Genomic DNA, 26,368 nt, shown 5'->3' with positions numbered 1-26,368 from the left:
CGTCTGGGCATTGAGTTAAACAGAGCTTGGATGGTGTGTACAGGTACAACAGCCCATGCAGCTTCTACACGATACCACAGTTCATCAAGAGTAGTGACTGGCGTATTGTGACGAGCCAGTTGCTCGGCCACCATTGACCAGACGTTTTCAATTGGTGAGACATCTGCAGAATGTGCTGGCCAGGGCAGCAGTCGAACATTTTCTGTATCCAGAAAGGTCCGTACAGGACCTGCAACATGCGGTCGTGCATTATCCTCCTGAAATGTAGGGTTTCGTAGGGATCGAATGAAGGGTAGAGCCACGGGTCGTAACACATCTGAAATATAACGTCCACTGTTCAAAGTTCCGTCACTGCGAACAAGAGGTGACCGAGACGTGTAACCAATGGCACCTCACATCATCACGCCAGGTGATACGCCAGTATGGCGCTGACGAATACACGCTTCCAATGTGCGTTCACCGCGATGTCGCCAAAGACGGATGCGACCATCATGATGCTGTAAACATAACCTGGATTCATCCGAAAAAATGACGTTTCGCTATTCGTGCACCCAGGTTCGTCGTTGAGTACACCATCGCAGGCGCCCCTGTCTGTGAAGTAGCGTGAAGGGTAACCGCAGCTGTGGTCTCCGAGCTGATTGTCCACGCTGCTGCAAACGTCGTGGAACTGTTCGTGCAGATGGTTGTTGTCTTGCAAACGTCCCCATCTGTTGACTCGGGGATCGAGACGTGGCTGCACGATCCGTTACAGCCATGCGGATAAGATGCCTGTCATCTCGACTGCTAGTGATACGAGGCCGTTGGGATCCAGCACGGCGTTCCGTATTATCCTCCTGAACCCACCGATTCCATATTCTGCTAACAGTCATTGGATCTCGACCAACGCGGGCAGCGATGCCACGATACGATAAATCGCAATGGCGATAGGCTACAATCCGACCTTTATCAAAGTCGGAAACGTGATGGTACGCATTTCTCCTCCTTACACGAGGCATCACAACAACGTTTCACCAGGCAACGCCTATCAACTGCTGTTTGTGTATGAGAAATCGGTTGGAAACTTTCCTCATGTCAGCACGTTGTAGGTGTCACCACCGGCGCCAACCTTGTGTGAATGCTCTGAAAAGCTAATCATTTGCATATCACAGCATCTTCTTCTCTCGGTTAAACTTCGCGTCTGTAGCACGTCATCTTCGTGGTGTAGCAATTTTAATGGCCAGTAGTTTACTTTCTGTGTGTATGCAAAGTGGTAGGAAGAACCCGTGATTAAATTTGTCAGTGTAGATATCTAGAAAAGTAGTACCCATACGATTACACAAGGCGCTGGATTACTACGAAATGAATGAAATCTTGCAATGTTAGTTATCTTCAGAGCCTCCACAACATACGAATGAATGCGTTGTGATGCAGTTCGAAAGACCGTGACTCCTCTGCAGGCCCTGATCTAGGGAAGGGGTGGCGGGGCGGGGGAACGAGGGTATTTGCCCTGGGTTGCAAGTTCACCGGACGACATTTTCATATTCTTGAAGAAAAAAATCTTGCACACCTAGCATCCATAAACTGCAGTTTATGGCGGGTCATGGCCCATCGAACATAGGCCGGTGTGAGGTGGAGCGTACGGCATTAAGTTAAGTACTGGTTTTTACTTTGCACATATGTACTGTTTGTGTTTTCCTTTTTTTCGTTTATAAATGTAGAGGTATGTGTTCTTTTAATCATTGAGAAAGGTGTTCTTAGGCACTTGCGGGTTTTATTGTTGTCCTGAAGAAGGTGTAGTTATCTACGCCGATCCCGGGTTCGCTTCCCGGCGGGGTCAGGGATTTTCTCTGCCTCGTGATGACTGGGTGTTGTGTGATGACCTTAGGTTAGTTAGGTTTAAGTAGTTCTAAGTTCTAGGGGACTGATGACCATACATGTTAAGTCCCATAGTGCTCAGAGCCATTTGAACCATTTTTTAGTTCTAAGTTCTAGGGGACTGATGACCTCAGATGTTAAGTCCCATAGTGCTCAGAGCCATTTGAACCATTTTTTAGATCTAAGTTCTAGGGGACTGATGACCTCAGATGTTAAGTCCCCTAGTGCTCAGAGCCATTTGAACCATTTTATCTACGCCGAAACCTGGTTTAACAATTAACACTAGGTGCATTTTTCGCAATCGAGGCGGGTTTTTAGTTTTTTAGTATATTAACCAACCATTGCTGACGCGCTGCGATGTTGAAGGTTTTAGAAAGTTGTTTATTCACATGGGATTTTGGAAGGACAGTTCCCCATCTATAGACCAACCTGTAGTTATGGGTAATGTGTATTCTGTGTGAACCGCTGCATCCTGATATGGCAGGAGGAGAGGTGTTGCACTCTCGCTAACAGACGTACTCCGTCCGTCCCTTTTGCAGAGGACGCATCGACATCGACTGGCCGCTGTGGCGACGGTGGCCATGTTGGCAGCCCTGGTGGGATTCCCCTGCGCCGCGGCCAGACCGGAAAGCGGTGGCGCCGAGCACCCCGAGGTAGCGACGGCCGACCCCGCCGACAATGACGTGGACGGCGCCGGGCTGGGCGTGGACGTGGAGGAGACCGTGGCCGAGGTGCAGAGGCGGCTCAGGGAGAACCCGCACCTGCCGCGGCTCACGCCAGACGAGATCAAGGGGCTCATCCGAGAGATCACCGCCAACGAGACGGGTCAGCCGGAGCAACCAGCGGACGACGCCGTCGCCACTACCGTCACTGCTGCCACCACAACCACCACCACCACCACCACCACCACCACCACCACCACGACCGCCAGCAGCAACACCGACACCAACAGGTAGTGTGCATATGTCACGGGCCAAACAGCAGCTTTGCCATCTTCATAACCTCGAGCAACATTTACCCACAACATACGAGAGTTTCTCAATGTGAAACATAAAATTTGTCGTAGTTAACATAATGAACAGCCACTTCAAACTCCCATGAACAAAAAACAGATGCTATGGCCACACATTGACATGCCGTTGTGCATCATTGCACCGCTTATTCTTAAGATTCCGCCGGCCGGGTTGGCCGAGCGGTTCTACATCTACATCTACATTTATACTCCGCAAGCCACCCAACGGTGTGTGGCGGAGGGCACTTTACGTGCCACTGACATTACCTCCCTTTTCTGTTCCAGTCGCGTATGGTTCGCGGGAAGAACGACTGTCTCAAAGCCTCCGTGCGCGCTCGAATCTCTCTAATTTTACATTCGTGATCTCCTCGGGAGGTACAAGTAGGGGGAAGCAATATATTCGATACCTCATCCAGAAACGCACCCTCTCGAAACCTGGCGAGCAAGCTACACCGCGATGCAGAGCGCCTTTCTTGCAGAGTCTGCCACTTGAGTTTGCTAAACATCTCCGTAACGCTATCACGGTTACCAAATAACCCTGTGACGAAACGCGCCGCTCTTCTTTGGATCTTCTCTATCTCTTCCGTCAACCCGATCTGGTACGGATCCCACACTGATGAGCAATACTCAAGTATAGGTCGAACGTTTTGTAAGCCACCTCCTTTGTTGATGGACTCCATTTTATAAGGACTCTCCCAATGAATCTCAACCTGGTACCCCCCTTACCAACAATTAATTTTATATGATCATTCCACTTCAAATCGTTCCGCACGCATACTCCCAGATATTTTACTGAAGTAACTGCTACCAGTGTTTGTTCCGCTATCATGTAATCATACAATAAATGATCCTTCTTTCTATGTATTCGCAATACATTGCATTTGTCTATGTTAAGGGTCAGTTGCCACTCCCTGCACCAAGTGCCTATCCGCTGCAGATCTTCCTGCATTTCGCTACAATTTTCTAATGCTGCAACTTCTCTGTATACTACAGCATCATCCGCGAAAAGCCGCATGGAACTTCCGACACTATCTACTAGGTCATTTATATATATTGTGAAAAGCAATGGTCCCATAACACTCCCCTGTGGCACGCCAGAGGTTAGTCTGTAGACGTCTCTCCATTGATAACAACATGCTGTGTTCTGTTTGCTAAAAATTCCTCAATCCAGCCACACAGCTGGTCTGATATTCCGTAGGCTCTTACTTTGTTTATCGGGCGACAGTGCGGAACTGTATCGAACGCCTTCCGGAAGTCAAGGAAAATAGCATCTATCTGGGAGCCTGTATCTAATATTTTCTGGGTCTCATGAACAAATAAAGCGAGTTGGGTCTCAAACGATCGCTGTTTCCCCAATCCGTGTTGATTACTACAGAGTAGATTCTGGGTTTCTAAAAACAACATGATACTCAAGCAAAAAAAAGTTCTAAAATTCTACAACAGATCGACGTCAGAGATATAGGTCTATAGCTTTGCGCATCTGCTCGAAGACCCTTCTTGAAGACTGGGACTACCTGTGCTCTTTTCCAATCATTTGGAACCTTCCGGTGCTCTAGAGACTTGCGGTACACGGCTGTTAGAAGGGGGGCAAGTTCTTTCGCGTTCTAGGCGCTACAGTCTGGAACCGCGCGACCGCTACGGTCGCAGGTTAGAATCCTGCCTCGGGCATGGATGTGTGTGATGTCCTTAGGTTGGATAGGTTTAAGTAGTTCTAAGTTCTAGGGGACTGATGACCTTAGAAGTTAAGTCCCATAGTGCTCAGAGACATTTGAACCATTTTGAACCTTAAGATTCCAGTAGGGCACGTTGCTAGATGAGTTTAGCCAAATTATTGCTTTCTCTTACTTGTAGCTCGTGAACAGATGATGAAGGCACAAAGAGAGAGAGATTGGAGCTCAGACGGTGGCTTACCAACAGTCGCCAGAGGTGAGATGGACTTTTTGAAACCATCTACACAGTGAGGTAGGTTAAGATCCCAAGTATCACACTCTAACAACCCTACCACAACAAAGGTCAAAATTTAATGATGATTGTGGTGTTGCTCATGCTGCTAAATACTGCATTTTCGGGCAACAACAAAGTTATTATGGGGCAGGTGTCATTAGAGCACAGTTAATAAAGTCATTTCATGTAATAATAAATAAACTAGGCACTCATCTTTTCGTGTTTCCCACGCTGGTCTCGTTGTAAACTCATGGCTCAATCGTCGAAAATCTAGGTGGTGATGATTCCAAGCTCGGATGGAAAGAGGCCTAGGTTTTAGTCTGCTATATTCAAAAGTTTTATAGATGCGTCTCACAAACCACTGTTGAGGATTAAACCTTTGACAGTTAGCACAATGGTGATGTAAAAAAATAATCAGCACTCCGAATTTAAGTTACACTTCCTTTTTATTGATTTTGTTGCAGTATCACGTAACACACAAAACATCACTTCACAATACAAAACATACTTGAAAAACGTCTTCCTCACTGTTGAAGTTCACATTTTATAAGCTGACTACAATATGCGTCTTTCCAACATAACGACAAGACTTGACCTTCTCAAGGTCCGACTCTCTAACAACTAACTAATCGCTTACGCGCCCAAAAATCAGAGTTACAAGTACGTCAAAGATCATAGTGACAAAAGAAAGAATATACGTAAGAATAATATCATTGCAATACAAACATATCGATGTATCAAAGTACCTCTACATTAATGAAATCAAATCTGAATGTTGTCTCAGAAATATGTCAACTACTTTACAGAAACACAGTGGTATCGAAAGGTTGAGTTGAGGAGCCATAATGGTTACGTAATTCAAGTACCATTACAACACCCTGGAACCATTCACCCTGATGGGCCCTCGTTTGAGAGTAATCGACAAAAATAAGAATTCGGAATTTTACGTCATGCCCATTAACTTTAAGAGAGCAATCCTATCGGGCCTGGTTGCACAGCGGAATGGATAAGCTAAGAGCATCACATTGGAAAGGTTGTGGGTTCAAATCTCGTTAGATCATTTTTTTATTTCTAAATCTTTATTCTAATGTTTTATTTTTATTCACATAACTGGTTTATATGTAATTTTTTATTTCTATTCCTTTACCACATCATTTTGGGCAACAGCCTTGCCGCAGTGGATACACCGGTTCCCGTGAGACCACCGAAGTTAAGCGCTGTTGGGCGTGGCCGGCACTTGGGTGGGTGACCATCCAGCCCGCCATGCGCTGTTGCCATTTTTCGGGGTGCACTCAGCCTCGTGATGCCAATTGAGGAGCTACTCGACCGAATAGTAGCGGCTTCGCTCAAGAATAGCATCATAACGACCGGGAGTGCGGTGTGCTGACCCCAAGCCCCTCCTATCGGCATTCTCATCTGAGGATGACACGGCGGTCGGATGGTCCCGGTAGGCCACTCTTGGCCTGAAGACGGAGTGCTTTTTTTATTACATCATTTTAATCATCGAATGAAGTTTTTTATCAGTTCTCCTTTTTCTCTTTATATCACTCTTTTTTCCACTCGGAATTTCTGCGAATGTGAATTCAATTATAGTTGTTGTTGTTATTGTGGTCTTCAGTCCAGAGACTGGTTTGATGCAGTTCTCCATGCTACTCTATCCTGTGCAAGCTTCTTCATCTCCCAGTACCTACTGCAACCTACATCCTTCTGGATCTGATTAGTGTATTCATCTCTTGGTCTCCCTCTACGATTTTTACCCTCCACGCTGTCCTCCAATACTAAATTGGTGATCCCTTGATGCCTCAGAACATGTCTTGCCAACCGATCCCTTCTTCTAGTCAAGTTGTGCCACAAACTCCTCCCCAATTCTGCTCAACAACTCCTCATTAGTTATGTGATCTACCCATCTAATCTTCAGCATTCTTCTGTAGCACCACACCTCGCAGTTATTTTGCTCCCCAAATAGCAAAACTCATTTACTACAAGTGTCTCATTTCCTAATCTAATTTCCTCAGCATCACCCGATTTAATTCGTCTACATTCCATTATCCCCGTTTTGCTTTTGTTCATGTTCATCTTATATCCCTATATTTATCTATTATAACACTGAAACATTTTAAAATGCCGATCAATCGGTAAAAAAAAAACAAAAAACAAAAAAAAAAAAAAAAACAAAAAAAACACGAGAAACAATGTATTGCTATTGACTGTGTAGTGATGTCAAAAATGTATTTATTGTTACAATATGTGCATTTTTTTGGATAGTAATTGATTTACAAAGATTTAAAACATAAATTCCTATTGCGCTACTGACAGAATAACGCAAAAAGACGGGATTTATAAGCAAAACGAAATTCAAGAAATAGACGAATAGAAATAATGAATGCAATAACATGAACGGAAATATAAGATGATAGACTGAAAGAAATTAAATCAAAATTTTATATATAAATTTAATTAAATTCACATGTACAAAATTTCCAAGTGGTAAAAATATGATACGAAGCAAAATGAGGGCATCGACTGGCTTCCCTGTCTGTGTGTCCTACACACGCACTACAGCCTCTTACTCAATCAGGTAACAACTCGACTGGTAATAAAGTTCTTGTGCCACCGTGTAGAGAGCATATCACATTGCTGTCAAGAGTGTTTCGTATCTGCATCTACATCTACATACAGGGCTATTACAAATGATTGAAGCGATTTCATAAATTCACTGTAGCTCCATTCATTGACATATGGTCACAACACACTACAGATACGTAGAAAAACTCATAAAGTTTTGTTCGGCTGAAGCCGCACTTCAGGTTTCTGCCACCAGAGCGCTCGAGAGCGCAGTGAGACAAAATGGCGACAGGAGCCGAGAAAGCGTATGTCGTGCTTGAAATGCACTCACATCAGTCAGTCATAACAGTGCAACGACACTTCAGGACGAAGTTCAACAAAGATCCACCAACTGCTAACTCCATTCGGCGATGGTATGCGCAGTTTAAAGCTTCTGGATGCCTCTGTAAGGGGAAATCAACGGGTCGGCCTGCAGTGAGCGAAGAAACGGTTGAACGCGTGCGGGCAAGTTTCACGCGTAGCCCGCGGAAAATTGGCTCATGCCACAACTGGAGACCGACAGCGCCGACTTCATCTTTCAACAAAATGGTGCTCCACCGCACTTCCATCATGATGTTCGGCATTTCTTAAACAGGAGATTGGAAAACCGATGGATCGGTCGTGGTGGAGATCATGATCAGCAATTCATGTCACGGCCTCCACGCTCTCCCGACTTAACCCCATGCGATTTCTTTCTGTGGGGTTATGTGAAAGATTCAGTGTTTAAACCTCCTCTACCAAGATACGTGCCAGAACTGCGAGCTCACATCAACGATGCTTTCGAACTCGTTGATGGGGACATGCTGCGCCGAGTGTGGGAGGAACTTGATTATCGGCTTGATGTCTGCCGAATCACTAAAGGGGCACATATCGAACATTTGTGAATGCCTAAAAAACTTTTTGAGTTTTTGTATGTGTGTGCAAAGCATTGTGAAAATAACTCAAATAATAAAGTTATTGTAGAGCTGTGAAATCGCTTCAATCATTTGTAATAACCCTGTCGATACCCCGCAAGCCACCGTACGGCGCGTGGCGGAGGTACCCTGTACCACTTCTCGTCATTTCTTTCCCTGTTACGCTCGCTAATAGAGCGTGCCAACCCAAATTTCCCGTATCTTCGTGGTTCTTACGAACAATGTATTTTGGCGGCAGTCAGCTTCAAATGGCGAATCTTTAAATTTTCTCAATAGCGTTTCTCGAAAACAACGTCGTCTTCCCTCCAGGATTCCCATTTGAGTTCTCGAAGCATCTGCGAAACATTTACATGTTGTTCGAACCTACCGATAACAAATCTAGCACCCCACTTCTGAATAGCTTCGATATTATCTTCCATTTCGACCTGGTACGGATCCCTCGATATTGTCACGTAGAAGAAGGTGTAATTAGATGAATGACGAACACTAACTTCACTTAACGAAGGTTTATTCAGCACTTGTTCAAATGGCTCTGAGCACTATGGGACTTAACATCTGAGGTCATCAGTCCCCTAGAACTTAGAACTACTTAAGCCTAACTAGCCTAAGGACATCACACACATCCATGCCCGAGGCAGGATTCGAACCTGCGGCCGTAGCAGTCGCGCGGTTCCGCACTGAAGCGCCTAGAACCGGGGAGTTTAAACCAGAGACAAAAGCCCGGAGAAGCGGAACAAAATGGCGCGAAGAAAGAAGAGCTAAATTCTCGCAAACAATGATAAACTGTTCGGCAAATAAAAAGAACCCCAAGAACAAGAAGAACGGTTCAAATGCCTCTGACCATTATGGGACTTAACATCTGTGGTCATCAGTCCCCTAGAACTTAGAACTACTTAAACCTAACTAACCTAAGGACATCACACACACCCTTGCCCGAGGCATGGATTCGAACCTGCGACCTCTGGTTTAAACTCCCACGTTCTAGGCGGCCGGCTGGCCAGAACACATACGGTATATATACAGTTACAGAACATTCCAGTACAATGTTTCTTGACATTTGTGGATACTTGTAGAATGTACTCGAACCGAAAATAGAAAATAAAATTTTACAGTTCACCTGAGTTTTGGACTCACGACCCTGCATGCAACAGTCCAGTATCATAACCACTACACGGCAGTGACTGTGCTACCCACATTCTGCGACATTATTAATCGCCTAGGAGTAACCACGTCCCTTGTTAAGAGACTTCCTGGTTTTCTTAGTTTTTGTGCATATTTTCAATTTCAGAACTTTTCTGATTGCACATTTAGGGTACTGTTGCGTGCTACAGGTCTTGTGACTAAATTTAACCTTGTCCTGTTGTTTCTAGTCACAATTTGTTGATTAAAAACTAGTCTGGCAAGAGGGCATCACTTTACTACTTTGAACCAGTGTCCAAAAGAAGAAATGAGATGAGCTGTAGCCATCAGTCCAGACGAGAGTGACTGAGAGCTTTTCTTTTTATATTTCATTCTGTGCCTCTGAACAAAGAGTGGGCACGTCTGCAGAGGTTCAGGACCCATTATAGCGTCAGCGTCTTTTCAGCAAAATAATAGCCGAGCTGGTACCTGACGAGAGCGAGTTGTAATCGGGAATTTTTTCGGGAGGGAATTTAGAGTTCTGGTGCTTGTTTTAAAACCAAGGCAAACCTTCTGAAAAAACTGTTCAGAACTGACTGATGGGGACTACTATCAATTTCGTCCTCGAACGATATCTCTTAAACAAAATATGTCAAAGAGAATTTTTTATATGTATACAGAGTAAAGTCAATGATATGCTCATCGTGTGCAGTGTACGTAAGCCATTTACAGTTGCAGGCGTTGCGATCGACAGCCATGGTCGATGACCGAATGTGGCATCACATTGCCTTCAAGCTCTCTCGGTGTGAGAGGCTTCGCTTTGCACAGATGACGCTCCAAAGGGCGGACTGGTGACGTCATATAGGAAGTGGAAGAACTGTCATTGCTCTCGGTTTTCTGGTCTTCAACAGCTGGAACTAAGAATCTGTTTGTCTGACGGTTGTAAGTGCAGACAGGCTGTTGACGTTTCTTGGAAGTAGGAGCACGTTTACTCCTTTCATCTTCAATGTTGGCAGTTCCCTTGTTACAGCCGCTGCAAGGGTATTCAGGATGTGTTTTGACTAGAGGTTTGAAAAGTGGCTCTGTTAATCTGACATAATTAATCGTTAGCCTCCACAACAATGAGTAAGGAAATCGTTTGCTTATGAAATTAAACAAGATTCACAGTTACTTCAGTTTATTTCATTTAAAACGCACGATAAAACATCTGAAAAAGATTGACCAATCGAAACTAATACCTTGGCAAGGCTGATTAAAGGATCTGCGATCTGATTGTAATAAACGCGTAAAAGTACAGAACGATTACATTCACGAAATCATACCGTGACTAACGTTAGATAGCGCTAAAGAAGAATATGTATCTGCAGCTGTAGCCAGAGTCCAAAGCACGTTGACGTGAAATCGACAAGTAAGTCTTCCGGACGAAACTTGAACTTACTGAAACTCGGTATGATCTGGCTGTCTCTACAGCTCACGTGACTGTCGCGGCTACCAGTTCAAATGGTTCTAAGCACTATGGGACTTATGAGGTCATCAGTCCCCTAGACTTAGAACTACTTAAACCTAATTAACCTAAAGACATCACACACATACATGCCCGAGGCAGGATTCGAATCTGCGACCGCAGTAGCAGCGCGGTTCCGGACTGAAGCGCCTAGAACCGCTCGGCCACAGCGGCCGGCTGGCTACCAGTAGTCTCATGATGTTGATGTGCAAATGGAGGCTGATGTGGCTCCGAAAACAGTCGCTGGTAACGTTGGCGACTAAGTTCAACTCAGCAGGAAAATTTTCCAAGTCGCCAGGTCATCTGTTCAGAGAGGTTGCTCGGTTAATGAGGTGTGGAGAAGTATCTGGTGGTGAAGAGGCCCGGCGGTGAATACGCCCGGCGGTGGAGCACCGAATGCTTGCTGAAAGGAAGGCTCGCGTTTTCGCGGTTTCGTTCGCCACGTCATTTCGATTGGCTAAATTACAGATATTCCGAACGCCAGCGTATAAAAAGATGCCTTAAAACAGTGGTTGTCAACCTGGGGGTAGTTACCCCCTGAGGGGTAAAATAAAATTTTCTGGCGGGTAAAAACTAAACGATTCGAATCTGTTACAGTCACGAAACTATTTTCAAAATATCATTACTATTATCAGAATTTTGTAAGATTCTAATATCGATTATATAAGTTATGAATAATTACTTTTTCTCAGTTAGTGGAATTAATGCGGTAGAGGTTACAGGTTCCTCTCATAGTCCACCCGATACACACATATGTTGTGCTTTGTCCCGCACATTGTATATGACAAAAGTTGCTTTGTCTCGTACACTGCTGACGATAGAAATGAGACATACGTAACAAATGCTAACTATGTCAACAATGTCTTCTTCAAGTTGTATATAGTACCTCCAGTAGTCGAGAAATTTCTTCATTACTCGCTTCGGAATAGATAAATGAATAATTGACAGCACGACACAGCAGTAACAAAATAAGGGCTATTATAGTGCTGTACACATCATTATTATTATTATTATTAGTCGCAAAGCTCCCAGAGTAGAAGACGATAAGTAAAGATGGTTCATTTTCCGTTCTTCTTAGCCGGCCGGTGTGGCCGAGCGCTTCTAGGCACTTCAGTCTGCAACCGTGCGATCCCTACGGTCGCAGGTTCGAATCCATGCCTCGGGCATGGGTGTGTGTGATGTCCTTAGGTTAGTTAGGTTTAAGTAGTTCTAAGTTCTAGGGGACTGATGACCACAGATGTTAAGTCCCATAATGCTCAGAGGCATTTGAACCGTTCTTCTTGTTCTTGTGGTTCTTTTTATTTGCCCAACAGTTTTTCATTGTTTGCGAGAATTTAGCTCTTCTTTCTTCGCGCCATTTTGTTCCGCTTCTCCGGGCTTTTGTCTCTGGTTTAAACTCCCATTTTTCTACTTTTATTCTAAATTTGTTCTTTACGTCTACTTCTTCTTTGGTGATTTTTGCTAATTACAAGTCTTTTTTAACATTTTGGATCCAGTCTCCTCCATTAGCGATGTAATATACGTATTTTACTATTCGTTTCGTTAGTCTGTGTTCGGGAAGCCTCAGTATACAGCCATAGAATTTGACCCATATTTTCCTCATGTCTGTCTCTACGTCTGAATATTTTTCAATTTTGGACGTTTTCTGTTGTTGAGCTTCTCATTGTGTTGGCGGTGTAGAATCTTTTTGTTGCATGGCTTTGTTGTTGGATATTTGGAGGGTTTCTGTTGGTTCTGGACAGTTTAGTAGTGTTTCAAAATATTCGGCTAGTACTTCACAATTTCCTTCATCGCTTAGTGCTAAACTCCCATCTGGTTTTCGGAAACAAAGATTTTGAGAGTTATACCCTTTAATTTGGTTTGCGAAGGTCTTATTATTGTAATTGCTATTACTATTACTATTACTATTACTACACTCCTGGAAATGGAAAAAAGAACACATTGACACCGGTGTGTCAGACCCACCATACTTGCTCCGGACACTGCGAGAGGGCTGTACAAGCAATGATCACACGCACGGCACAGCGGACACACCAGGAACCGCGGTGTTGGCCGTCGAATGGCGCTAGCTGCGCAGCATTTGTGCACCGCCGCCGTCAGTGTCAGCCAGTTTGCCGTGGCATACGGAGCTCCATCGCAGTCTTTAACACTGGTAGCATGCCGCGACAGCGTGGACGTGAACCGTATGTGCAGTTGACGGACTTTGAGCGAGGGCGTATAGTGGGCATGCGGGAGGCCGGGTGGACGTACCGCCGAATTGCTCAACACGTGGGGCGTGAGGTCTCCACAGTACATCCATGTTGTCGCCAGTGGTCGGCGGAAGGTGCACGTGCCCGTCGACCTGGGACCGGACCGCAGCGACGCACGGATGCACGCCAAGTCCGTAGGATCCTACGCAGTGCCGTAGGGGACCGCACCGCCACTTCCCAGCAAATTAGGGACACTGTTGCTCCTGGGGTATCGGCGAGGACCATTCGCAACCGTCTCCATGAAGCTGGGCTACGGTCCCGCACACCGTTAGGCCGTCTTCCGCTCACGCCCCAACATCGTGCAGCCCGCCTCCAGTGGTGTCGCGACAGGCGTGAATGGAGGGACGAATGGAGACGTGTCGTCTTCAGCGATGAGAGTCGCTTCTGCCTTGGTGCCAATTATGGTCGTATGCGTGTTTGGCGCCGTGAAGGTGAGCGCCACAATCAGGACTGCATACGACCGAGGCACACAGGGCCAACACCCGGCATCATGGTGTGGGGAGCGATCTCCTACACTGGCCGTACACCACTGGTGATCGTCGAGGGGACACTGAATAGTGCACGGCACATCCAAACCGTCATCGAACCCATCGTTCTACCATTCCTAGACCGGCAAGGGAACTTGCTGTTCCAACAGGACAATGCACGTCTGCATGTATCCCGTGCCACCCAACGTGCTCTAGAAGGTGTAAGTCAACTACCCTGGCCAGCAAGATCTCCGGATCTGTCCCCCATTGAGCATGTTTGGGACTGGATGAAGCGTCGTCTCACGCGGTCTGCACGTCCAACACGAACGCTGGTCCAACTGAGGCGCCAGGTGGAAATGGCATGGCAAGCCGTTCCACAGGACTACATCCAGCATCTCTACGATCGTCTCCATGGGAGAATAGCAGCCTGCATTGCTGCGAAAGGTGGATATACACTGTACTAGTGCCGACATTGTGCATGCTCTGTTGCCTGTGTCTATGTGCCTGTGGTTCTGTCAGTGTGATCATGTGATGTATCTGACCCCAGGAATGTGTCAATAAAGTTTCCCCTTCCTGGGACAATGAATTCACGGTGTTCTTATTTCAATTTCCAGGAGTGTATTTGTGAATGTGGTCAGACACAAAGCATTCACAGCCTGAAGTCATCCAATTTATGCCAGTTCAGAAGTAAGGAGTGCAGAAATCAAGCGATTAACGAACAGTAAGTACAGTGCACACATTTTAACTTGGTTAATTTTAAATGGGGTTGCAAAAAATGGCTCTGAGCACGATGGAACTTAATTTCTAATGTCATCAGTCCCCTAGAACTTACGACTACTTAAACCTAACTAACCTAAGGACATCACACACATCCATGCACGAGGCAGGATTGGAACCTGCGGCCGTAGCGGTTCCAGACTGCAGCGCCTAGAACCGCTCAGCCACCCCAGCCGGCAAATGGGGTTGCAGTTTGCAGGTCATGCAAGTGCCGCAATGGAGACGAGTAATGCAAGGGAAGCATGTTGTGTAACAATGGTCTACCCTCACTGTGGATAGCTAGCTTTCTTATCCGAGAAGGAGTTGTGGGTAGTACTTGCGATGCGCCACGACTTCTTTCGCCATGCATTGTAACACCCCCCCCCCTGCACCCACACACATACACCCCCAGGCACAAACTAAATATCATTCATCTTTCGCCATTTTAAAAATAAGAGTGTTCAAGAAAACTCTTTCATTCTTCAGTTTAGTTGGGTGCTAAATTTGGTAAAATGGTTCAAATGGCTCTGAGCACTATGGGACTTAACATCTATGATCATCAGTCCCCTAGAACTTAGAACTACTTAAACCTAACTAACCTAAGGACGTCACACAACACCCAGTCATCACGAGGCATAAATTTGGTAATAATGGGGGGAGTTCACCCAGGTGTAATGCTCTAAGATTTGGGAACAACAGCTTTAAAGTAAGTGGTCCGCTTCCCTGGCTGTAGTTTCAACCGGTTAACCAGTAGTAGGCTCCCTAACACTTGGCACTAAAAAACTGTGTCCTGATCTCTTTCCGTCTCTGTCCGTGGCCCAAGAGGTGGAACCTCAACACAATAGTCGAGAGTTTTTTCTGTCTCTAAATTCTAAATTATTTATGTTGGGCAGTCATGGCTATTCTTACAATGCATTAAACGTGCGGTTTTTGTAGTGCCTCCACTCGGTGGCGTCCCATGTTGTGAAATATGACCTAATTTTTGCGTTCTCCCTCCACTTTCTGATTTTATCTGCTGGGGACGACGTATATCGGAGAAACTCTGTTTTATTCATTCTGTTCGTAAAAGTGCCGTTGCGAACCTCACCAAAACGGGATATCTCCCCCTCCCACTCTGGTGGTGGTCCTACACTACAGAAGATCGCATCTGTATAGTGGATTCAGCGGTGACTTCTAAAAGAAAAGCTGTCCAATAGAGGGCATTGACATGTGCAGCTGGCAGCTAGTGGGTTCTGAGGATACTCCAGGGGATGGACTCCGCTGTGCGGCTACGCCTGTAGCTCACCGTAATATGCTTCCAGAGTGGCCTCTTACTTATTTGAACCGTGCAGTCTAGTATAAAAACCTAATCTATGTTTTCTATGGCAATCGCTCATACTGATACACATCTCATTTGCCGTGGGGATTAATTATTCCGATTGCATTCTTCTTTTTAACATGGTTTACGAGGTCTGTTAAAAAATTCCGGAACATTCGTAATTCCGCGCCAATGATGTGTTGGAGCGAATTGCCGTTGGCACCCCTTCACACGCCTGTGTTTAATGTGTTGTTGTTGTTGTGGTTTTCAGTCCTGAGACTGGTTTGATGCAGCTCTCCATGCTACTCTATCCTGTGCAAGCTTCTTCATCTCCCAGTATCTACTGCAACCTACATCCTTCTGAATCTGCTTAGTGTATTCATCTCTTGGTCTCCCTCTACGATTTTTACCCTCCACACTGCTCTCCAATACTAAATTGGTGATCCCTTGATGCCTCAGAACATGTCCTGCCAACCGATCCCTCATTCTAGTCAAGTTGTGCCACAAACTTCTCTTCTCCCCAATACTATTCAATACCTCCTCATTAGTTACGTGATCTACCCACCTTATCTTCAGCATTCTTCTGTAGCACCACATTTCGAAAGCTTCTATTCTCTTCTTGTCCAAACTAGTTGTCGTCCATGTTTCACTTTCATACATGGCTACACTCCATACAAATACTTTCAGAAACGACTTCCTGACACTTAAATCTATACTCGATGTTAACAAATTCCTCTTCTTGAGAAACGCTTTCCTTGCCATTAATGTGTAGCTGCAGGAAGTTTCATTGTTTTTTGTTTCCTAGTTATTGTCCAGTGCTGTATTGAGTAGAAAGTTCTGTCGCATAGTTTGGGAATTTCGAAATGGCAGTCTTAGAGGAGCAACGTCTGCATTAAATTTTGTGTGAAACTCAAGAGAATGTATACAGAGACACGCCAAATGACGCAGGAAGCCTACGGGGATGAATGCTTAAGCCGTCCTCGATGTTACGAATGGTTTACACGGTTTAAAAATGGCCGGACAAAAGTTGAAGATGACCCTCGTTCAGGTCGTCCTTCGACGCTCATGTCAGGATCGTCACGAAATTGTACGTACCAATCGAAGACAGACTGTTCGAGAGATTGCAGAAGAATGTAACATTCCAGTTGGATCATGTCACAGAATCCTGATACAGCATCTTGAAATGCATCGTGTTCGTCTCACGGCTCATGAATCAAGACCAGAAAGACATTCGCCTAGCAGTCTGTGAAGAGCTTTTGATGTCAATGTGTTACTTTCTTCAGTCACCATAAGACATAATCATAAGGACCTCATATAACAGCATCATGTAATAGGGTTACAAATTTTACTCTCTGTAAGAAGATACATTGACAGAAATGAAAAGGGAGTCACCATGAAGCACCACTCCGACAGTTACCAAACTCTGTGAAGATGTTCAGCACTTAACGGGTGTTAAAGTTATTAAACTTCGATTCCATTCAGAAATAGTGTCTTCATCAGCAGCAGTATCGGGTGTGAATACCGTAAACATAAACACACAATTGTATTCGCTGTCGCATGGAAGCAAACAGCCTCTGAATGCCATCACGAAAAACTTTTTGCAATGCTTGAAACACACTCTTCGTGTAACCTCTGCCACGATTTCGGCTGGTGTCATCTGTCAGTTCGTAAAAGCCAGCCAAACATTCCTGTGATCTCCTCATGGTGCAGTATTTCTGGAAGGACCAGTGCCGACTTTTCTTCCGACATTTTTATCCTGACTCCATCTCTTCACCCCCTCGTTCTGAGATGCTCCCATGCCCGTCATGTCAATGATTCCAGCTTTTCCTTTGCCGCGCGGGGTAGCCGAGCGGTCTGTGGGCGTCTTGTCACGGTCCGCGCGGCTCACCCCACCCCCCCACCCCCCCGTCGGAGGTTCGAATCCCCCCTCGGGCATGGGTGTGTGTGTGGTAGATAGTTTAAGTTAGATTAAGTAGTGTGTGAGCTTAGGGACCGATGACCCCAGCAGTTTGGTGCCATAAGACCTTACCACAAATTTCCAAAATTTGAAAGACGGCTATAAGCTGTACATGGACGTGCTCTGGGCATTCCATGTTGGAATCTCCTCCCAAACACACCCAACAGGCATCAAGTTCTTACTGTTGTTTTTTTTTAAATATATATACTGCAGATCAACTTCTATTAGGGTGAAATGTCAGTCAACATATCCCACATTTATTGTTATTTATCTCAATACAGGGCTATTACAAATGATTGAAGCGATTTCATAAATTCACTGTAGCTCCATTCATTGACATAGGGTACGACACACTACAGATACGTAGAAAAACTCATAAAGTTTTGTTCGGCTGAAGCCGCACTTCAGGTTTCTGCAGTCAGAGCGCCCGAGAGCGCAGTGAGACAAAATGGCGACAGGAGCCGAAAAAGCGTATGTCGTGCTTGAAATGCACTCACATCAGTCAGACATAACAGTGCAACGACACTTCAGGACGAAGTTCAACAAAGATCCACCAACTGCTAACTCCATTCGGCGATGGTATGCGCAGTTTAAGGCTTCTGGATGCCTCTGTAAGGGGAAATCGACGGGTCGGCCTGCAGTGAGCGAAGAAACGGTTGAACGCGTGCGGGCAAGTTCCACGCGTAGCCCGCGGAAAATTGGCTCATGCCACAACTGGAGACCGACAGCGCCGACATCATCTTTCAACAGGATGGTGCTCCACCGCACTTCCATCATGATGTTCGGCATTTCTTAAACAGGAGATTGGAAAACCGATGGATCGGTCGTGGTGGAGATCATGATCAGCAATTCATGTCATGGCCTCCACGCTCTCCCGACTTAACCTCATGCGATTTCTTTCTGTGGGGTTATGTGAAAGATTCAGTGTTTAAACCTCCTCCACCAAGAAACGTGCCAGAACTGCGAGCTCGCATCAACGATGCTTTCGAACTCATTGATGGGGACATGCTGCGCCGAGTGTGGGAGGAACTTGATTATCGGCTTGATGTCTGCCGAATCACTAAAGGGGCACATATCGAACATTGGTGAATGCCTAAAAAACTTTTTGAGTTTTTGTACATGTGTGCAAAGCATTTTGAAAATATCTCAAATAATAAAGTTATTGTAGAGCTGTGAAATCGCTTCAATCATTTGTAATAACCCTGTACATGCCAGCAGCATATTTACAAAAACTGTCATTACATTGCAAAGCAATATATGTACAAATATATTTAAAATAATGAACTAGTGAATCAAATATTTCTGATATATGCAAGTGTTCAATGTGATATGATGTACAGAAATATGACATGTATCATGCGAGACTAGAAGCTATTGGTTACACATTGATGTCCAAGTCTTGGATTCACTTCATAGGTGGAGGTGTGGCTTCTATGGAGTCCTCTTCTGATCCTAGTAGGGCACTCTTTTGTGATGTGGTCCAGAGGTGCACAGTCACAGCTTGGGTTATCTACGAAACCTCATTTATAGAGCGTGGCCTTGCCTCTAGTGTGGCCACTTCGGATACAATTGAACTTAACCCACTCTTTTGTAGCAAAGTCGAATGATGTGAAGACAGCCTCCAAGATGGTGCACAGTGGGCAACGTCCTTCAAGAAAAGGACGACCGTACTGGGTCAGTGATCTCTCACGATGTCCACCGGAAGCAGCGAAAACAAAACAAGAATGTCATTTTTAAATACCAACTGACAAGTCACTTCGGCCCCAAATTATACATACCCCACAGGCATGTAAAACTGGAGAAACAGTATGGTACTTTTCAGACACTGTGTGCATGCTATAGCAATGAATGTAACAGCTGACATACTGATATCTCCAAGCACTATGGAAGCAACAAGACTCCTGGTTTAGTTTCTGACGAGGATACTACTGTCCATCTAGAAGTTTGTTCTGAATATATACTCCCAATTATTGATTAGGCTTAACTTTTGGCCAATAGTGTGTGTTTCGTTTACTGTTGCTTCAAAAAGTTTACTGTCGACTTGAAAACTACCGCTGTAACGGTCCAATCCGGCTTTATTCTGCAGCTCTGACCGCGGCGACCGCTCGCTGGTGCTGGTGATGAGCCACAGTGCTGCCAACATGAGCGGCGAGCGTCTGCAGTCTCTGTTCACGCAGCCGCCAGTCACCAGGGTGGTGCCCGACGAGCTGCTGCACCAGCCGCCAGGGGCCCAGCATCAGTACCAGCCACCAGGTAGGCCGGTTCATGTACAATGTCTGTAAAAAGTGAGACACACTAGTTTGTGGTGTTTGGTTCATCAACTCTCCAAGTTTGGCTCCCCTGCTCTTGGCAGGTCTGTTTGACCTTGAGACGGCACCAAGGCTGTTTTTTTCCTCTGTTTCCTCAGTTCAGCCCGGGCGTGCGTGCACTGCAGTGCAGAGCAACTCAGCAACAATGTGTACTCCGCAACAGAAAGTGCAGTATGTTATTTGGCTTGTGAAAACTGTGTCAGTTATAACAGTGCAACGTAATTTTAGACGTCAGTATGGTAGTGAACCACCTACAGCAAAAACTATCCGTCATTGGCTAAAGTCTTTCAAGGAAACCGGTAGTGTTTTAAATGCAAAATCACCAGATAGACCTGGTCCGCCACTGGTAGCTGAGTGGTCAGCACGACGGAATGTCATACTTAACGGCCCAGGTTCGATTCCCGGCTGGGTCGGAGATTTTCTCCGCTCAGGGACTGGGTGTTGTGCTGTTCTTATAATCATCATTTCATCCCCATCAACACGGAAGTCGCCGAAGTGGTGTCAACTCGATAGGCTTGCACCAGGCGAATGGTCTACCCTCTGGAGGCCCTAGCCACAGTGCATTTCTATTTTGACCAGGTAGACCGAGAACTTCTGAAGATGTTGTTGAACAGGTCCGTGTTTCGTGTGTTCATAGACCGAAGAACTCATTGGCCAGACGTAGTCTACAATTTGGAGTACCTAAAGGTACTGTGTATGATGTTGTGCAAGTTGCATGCCTACAAATTGCAACTGTTACATGAAATAAAACCTACTGATAAAATCGAAAGGTATGAATTTGCTGTTGACTTTCTACACAGAACTGATGATGATGTCAATTTTTTAAAAAAGATTCTCTTTTCTGATGAGCTACATTTCAGGTCAGTGGAACAGTTAATCGCCGTAACTGCAAAATTTGGGGGGCAGAGCATCCACATGAAGTTACTGAGCTTCAACGTGACTTCCCCAAAGTTAATGTGTGGTGTGCAGTTTTATGGGAGATTGTATGATTGGTCCTTTCATTTTTGAAGAGAAAACAATAAATAGGGACGTTTACTGTGACATATTGACAGAGCACATCTTTCCCCAAATGGACGACATTGAGGCGGAAAAGGGGCTTGTGTTTTTCCAACAAGATGGCGCCCTACCTCATTACAGTAACCATGTGCATACAGCTTTTGACACTCGCTTTCTAGGAGCTGGGATAGGCATGGTTGGCCTAATACCTTGGCCACCACGAAGCCCAGACTTAACCCCACTGGACTTTTTCTTTTGGGGCCACATAAAAAAGTTGTGTACAGTGAAAAGATCAAAGACATAAACCATTTGTACTTGAAAACCACGTACGCTAAATAAATAAATCAAAGACATCGGGGAAAGAATCGTCGCGGCGGTTGGGAAAGTTACACCTGAAATGTTGGTGAACACGTGGCGAAAAGTGGAATATCGTCTCGACGTGTGCAGGACAACGAATGGATCCCACGTTGACGTCTACTAACATTAAACAAAACTTGAAGGAATTCTATTTTATGATATGTACTCATTGATGTAATTTTTCATTAATTTCCTCATTAAATTTATACTTAAAACTAGTTAGTTCGTTTTCAAACACCCTGTATATCAAGAAAGACACTGGATCCAGTGTAGTAACAAGTGGCAGGCGCCGCCCCTTCCACTTTACATGACCCTAGTCAGATTCCAATTTCTTTGCTGCGTGTTGACTCTGGAGCATACCCTTCTGATCACTGCTTTTCAGATATCACGTGAATCATTGTTCAACTTCCTCCCTAATCCCGTGACGTCCCAATTTATGCAAAAGCATTGCTTTCTCCATACAACAGGATGCTTTAGCTAAATCAAAGCCTATTGTTTAGCCGCGCTAATGCGTCATACACAATATGATTAATTTTCTGTGGGGACCCTTCTTCCTTTAGCTGTACTGCCAGTCGCACAGTGAATTACGATTATTGAGATGTGCCACTACTCCCTCATACATACACTCATGCTCATAAATTAAGGATAACTGCAAAATGTGGTGCCACACAACGTGGCACTACACAAAACTGGCTCTAATAGCATAGGCACATAGGGAACACACACGACACAGATCTGTAAGTCCATGGTATTGGCGATAAGAAAACCGTCCCGAAACACATGTGCTACAAAACGCCACTGTTTCCTGCGCATGTACCTCGACATCAATATGGGACATGATCACCATGCACACGTACACAGGCCACACAACAGGTTGGCGTACTCTGGATCAGGTGGTCGAGCAGATGCTAGGGTATAGCCTCCCATTCTTGCACCAGTACCTGCCGGAGCTCCTGGCATGTCATAGAGGTTTGAAGACGTCCAGCGATACGTCGACCGAAAGCATCCAGACGTTCTCGATGGGGTTAAGGTCTGGAGGACAGGCACGCCACTCCATTCGCCTGATATCCTGCTTCAAGGTACTCCTCCACGATAGCAGCTCGTTGGGGTTCAAAAATGGTTCAAATGGCTCCGTGCACTATGGGACTTAACATCTGAGGTCATCAGTCCCCTAGAACTTAGAACTACTTAAACCTAACCAACGTAAGGACAGCAAACACATCCATGCCCGAGGTAGGATTCGAACCTGCGACCGTAGCGGTCGCGCGCTTCCGGACTGAAGCACCTAGAACCGCATGGCCTCACCGGCCGGCCGCTCGGTGGGGCCATGCGTTATCATACATGGACTCGTCTGTGAACATAACCTGGGACCACTGTTCCAATGACTATGTACTGTGTTCTTGACACCAGGCTTTAGGGGCTCTCCTGTGAGCAGGGATCAGTGGAATGTATCTTGCAGGTCTCTGGGTGAGTAAACCATGTCTGTTCAGTCATCCGTAGACTGTGTGCCTGGAGGCAACTTGCTTTGTTTCTCGGCCGTTCTCGTAGCAGTATGACTCATCACCGGTAATGACCTTGGACAGAAATCTGGATCAGTTTTAAGCTGTTGTTTCAAAGCATCACATGTTTCAACATCACATTCCTTTTGATTGTCAGTCAGAATCCGAAAAACAAGCTTGGCAGCAACCATTTTCATTCCCAAATCTTCCGTTAAAATTCGCTGAACCGAGCTCCAAGTAGCCTACTAATCCCTGATATTTAATCAGAGAACAAGCTCTCGAATTGTTTAAATATTTCCGTCGATTTGGGCAGTTGATACGCGTCCAGAACGAGGTTTGTCATCAACTGACAAGTCGGCATTTTTAAACTGAGGAAACCACTCGTATACCTGAGTTTTTCCCATAGCGTCATGTTGGTAAGCCGTTTTCAACATTAAAACAGTTTCAGCAGCATTTTGACCGAGTAGAAAATAAAATTTCACAGCTACACGTCGTTCACTTAAACTTGCCATGGTAAAAAACCGAAACAAGAATAAAATAGAGCTAGCAAATACAATCAGTGCAAGTGAACAGAACAAGCCAGGTCGACAACACAGGCGGCACGTAACTGGCAATGAGTTGCGCTATGCACGCTAGCAAATACAATCAGTGCAAGTGAACAGAACAAGCCAGGTCGACAACACAGGCGGCACGTAACTGGCAATGAGTTGCGCTATGCACGCCTAGCGGCAGAAATGCGTACTACACGCCTAGTGGCAGAAATGAGTGCTACACAAGCTCCGTCCACAGCAAAATTATTCCGGATTTTTTTGAGGTATCCCTCGTAAATATTGTTCTTTCAGTGATTTTTTCATTTACGTTTTGAAATGTACAGTACTTTGTGGTGAATTAAAGTCAGAGAAGCTTGTGTTGATATGTCAAACGGCCTCGATTTATTGCTGTTACCGGCATACAAACGATTCAGTGTCTCAGTCGACGAGAACGTGTTCTAGCGCGTACGCCATGTGAGCTGTTGATGAAGCGCGTGAGTTACGGGGGTCAGAGCAGTTGCGCAGATTCTTCATTACGGGGCTGGCAGACGTCCACTTGGTGAGCTCTCCGTACACTCGGGACTAATTGGCAGAGTTCGCTGGCGCGCCAATAAAACGCTCACACCGCAGGACACGCCGGCAATGTGGAGCAGATCAAAGCGACGCTTAGCCCGCTGACTGGCTGCTAATGCCTGTGTAACAACGCAGAAAAGGACGTCACACGCGCTGCGATTGACCGGGTAAGGGTGGTTACCAGACCCGCACAGGTTGAACTCCCGTCCGACCGTCACCGTGGTGTCCCTAGATCGCTCGAGGGAAATTCCGGGACGGTTGTCTTGTGAAGGGCACGACCTATGTCGTTCCCGAATCCGAGTACGTTTCTAATGACCCCATTGGCGACGGAATGGTAGTCCCAGCTTATTCAACCATATCAACATTATAAATCCGAACGTATGTGTGTTACGTTTTCGCGACTAAACAACTGAATCGATTTCGATATGGAGACAGCATGAAACCTGAAGAACATAATGCTACTTTATGAAGTGTGTAGCACAACATATCTATTGCTTTAAAGAATATATGGTGAATTAAGGAAACAATTTACTCTTTGAAAAGTTATTTACTCTATGATATTTGACCTGCATAATACACTGAAGCGCCAAAGGAACTGGTATATGCATGAATATTCAAATGCAGAGATATGTAAACAGGCAGAGTACGGCGCTGCAATCAGCAAAGCCTATATAAAAAAACGACAAGTGCCTGGCGCAGTTGAGAACGCCATGCGCTTCGCCTCGCCTATAGCATCCGCCTCGCCTCCTCCACATGGATCCTGTACGACCTTATTCCGTTCCTGCACCTCCTCCTTTTCCTCGAACAGATACGGATCCCCTACACCTCCTGTAAACTTGATCTCCCTCCCCCACTTGCCTCTCCCATCCTCTCCCATCACCATCCGCTGCCACACCTGTATTCGCACGTCCCACCTGCTCTCCACTCTCCATTCCCTCGCCCAAGGTGGCTTTCACCAACTCCCCCTACCTGATGATGCCCTCTTCCCCTCCATCTACCCCTCCTACCAACTTTGATCCTCCCCTACCACACCCTGCGTTTTTTCCCAAGGGCACCCTCTCTCCCTTCTCCCTTCCTCCCTCCCTCCTCCCCCTGGGCTTCCCCAACCCCCCTACCTTCTTTCCTTCCCCTCCCATCTCCTCTGCCACTGGCATCTACACCCTCCCCTCGCCCTCCTCCCCCACCTTTTCCCATTTTGGCAGCTCCCTGGACTCATACACATAAAGTGAACATTCGCTCGCCGGAGATCGTCGCCAGTGTTTTGTGTGTGCCATCGTCTTAGTGATTCAGTGTTTCGTCGTTTGTGCTGCTTCATTCACGTCTGCCATTTCCTTCGTCTCTGTTAGTATCCGAGTGCTGAACGTTTTTATTTGGACGCTGCACCTGTTAACGACTTCATCTATTTTAAATGTGTGTGTCTACTATTGTCTATCCACCGTGTTGTTTCGTTTTTCGATGTCTCCACTTGTACTGCATGTACACTCCTGGAAATGGAAAAAAGAACACATTGACACCGGTGTGTCAGACCCACCATACTTGCTCCGGACACTGCGAGAGGGCTGTATAAGCAATGATCACACGCACGGCACAGCGGACACACCAGGATCCGCGGTGTTGGCCGTCGAATGGCGCTAGCTGCGCAGCATTTGTGCACCGCCGCCGTCAGTGTCAGCCAGTTTGCCGTGGCATACGGAGCTCCATCGCAGTCTTTAACACTGGTAGCATGCCGCGACAGCGTGGACGTGAACCGTATGTGCAGTTGACGGACTTTGAGCGAGGGCATATAGTGGTCATGCGGGAGGCCGGGTGGACGTACCGCCGAATTGCTCAACACGTGGGGCGTGAGGTCTCCACAGTACATCGATGTTGTCGCCAGTGGTCGGCGGAAGGTGCACGTGCCCGTCGACCTGGGACCGGACCGCAGCGACGCACGGATGCACGCCAAGACCGTAGGATCCTACGCAGTGCCGTAGGGGACCGCACCGCCACTTCCCAGCAAATTAGGGACACTGTTGCTCCTGGGGTATCGGCGAGGACCATTCGCAACCGTCTCCATGAAGCTGGGCTACGGTCCCGCACACCGTTAGGCCGTCTTCCGCTCACGCCCCAACATCGTGCAGCCCGCCTCCAGTGGTGTCGCGACAGGCGTGAATGGAGGGACGAATGGAGACGTGTCGTCTTCGGCGATGAGAGTCGCTTCTGCCTTGGTGCCAATGATGGTCGTATGAGTGTTTGGCGCCGTGCAGGTGAGCGCCACAATCAGGACTGCATACGACCGAGGCACACAGGGCCAACACCCGGCATCATGGTGTGGGGAGCGATCTCCTACACTGGCCGTACACCACTGGTGATCGTCGAGGGGACACTGAATAGCGCACGGTACATCCAAACCGTCATCGAACCCATCGTTCTACCATTCCTAGACCG

General features: G+C 46.2%; 1 protein-coding gene and 1 pseudogene across 1 annotated transcript in view; both read left to right on the top strand.

Moving 5' to 3' along the window:
- The window catches only part of LOC126106214 (mucin-5AC-like), a 100,135-nt gene that overhangs the window by 543 nt on the left and 73,224 nt on the right, over positions 1-26,368 (top strand). The window contains exons 2-4 of the mRNA XM_049912445.1: positions 2,394-2,507; positions 2,592-2,806; positions 19,764-19,930. Coding sequence (XP_049768402.1) covers positions 2,394-2,507; positions 2,592-2,806; positions 19,764-19,930 — 496 coding nt within the window. The remainder of the gene's footprint in view (positions 1-2,393; positions 2,508-2,591; positions 2,807-19,763; positions 19,931-26,368) is intronic.
- LOC126107160 (5S ribosomal RNA) lies at positions 5,970-6,087 on the top strand (annotated as a pseudogene).

This window comes from Schistocerca cancellata, chromosome 10 (assembly GCF_023864275.1).
Source record: "Schistocerca cancellata isolate TAMUIC-IGC-003103 chromosome 10, iqSchCanc2.1, whole genome shotgun sequence".
Lineage (NCBI taxonomy): Eukaryota > Metazoa > Arthropoda > Insecta > Orthoptera > Acrididae > Schistocerca > Schistocerca cancellata.
The sequence above is the reverse complement of the archived record's forward strand: the minus strand, read 5'-3'. Positions and strand labels throughout refer to the sequence as shown.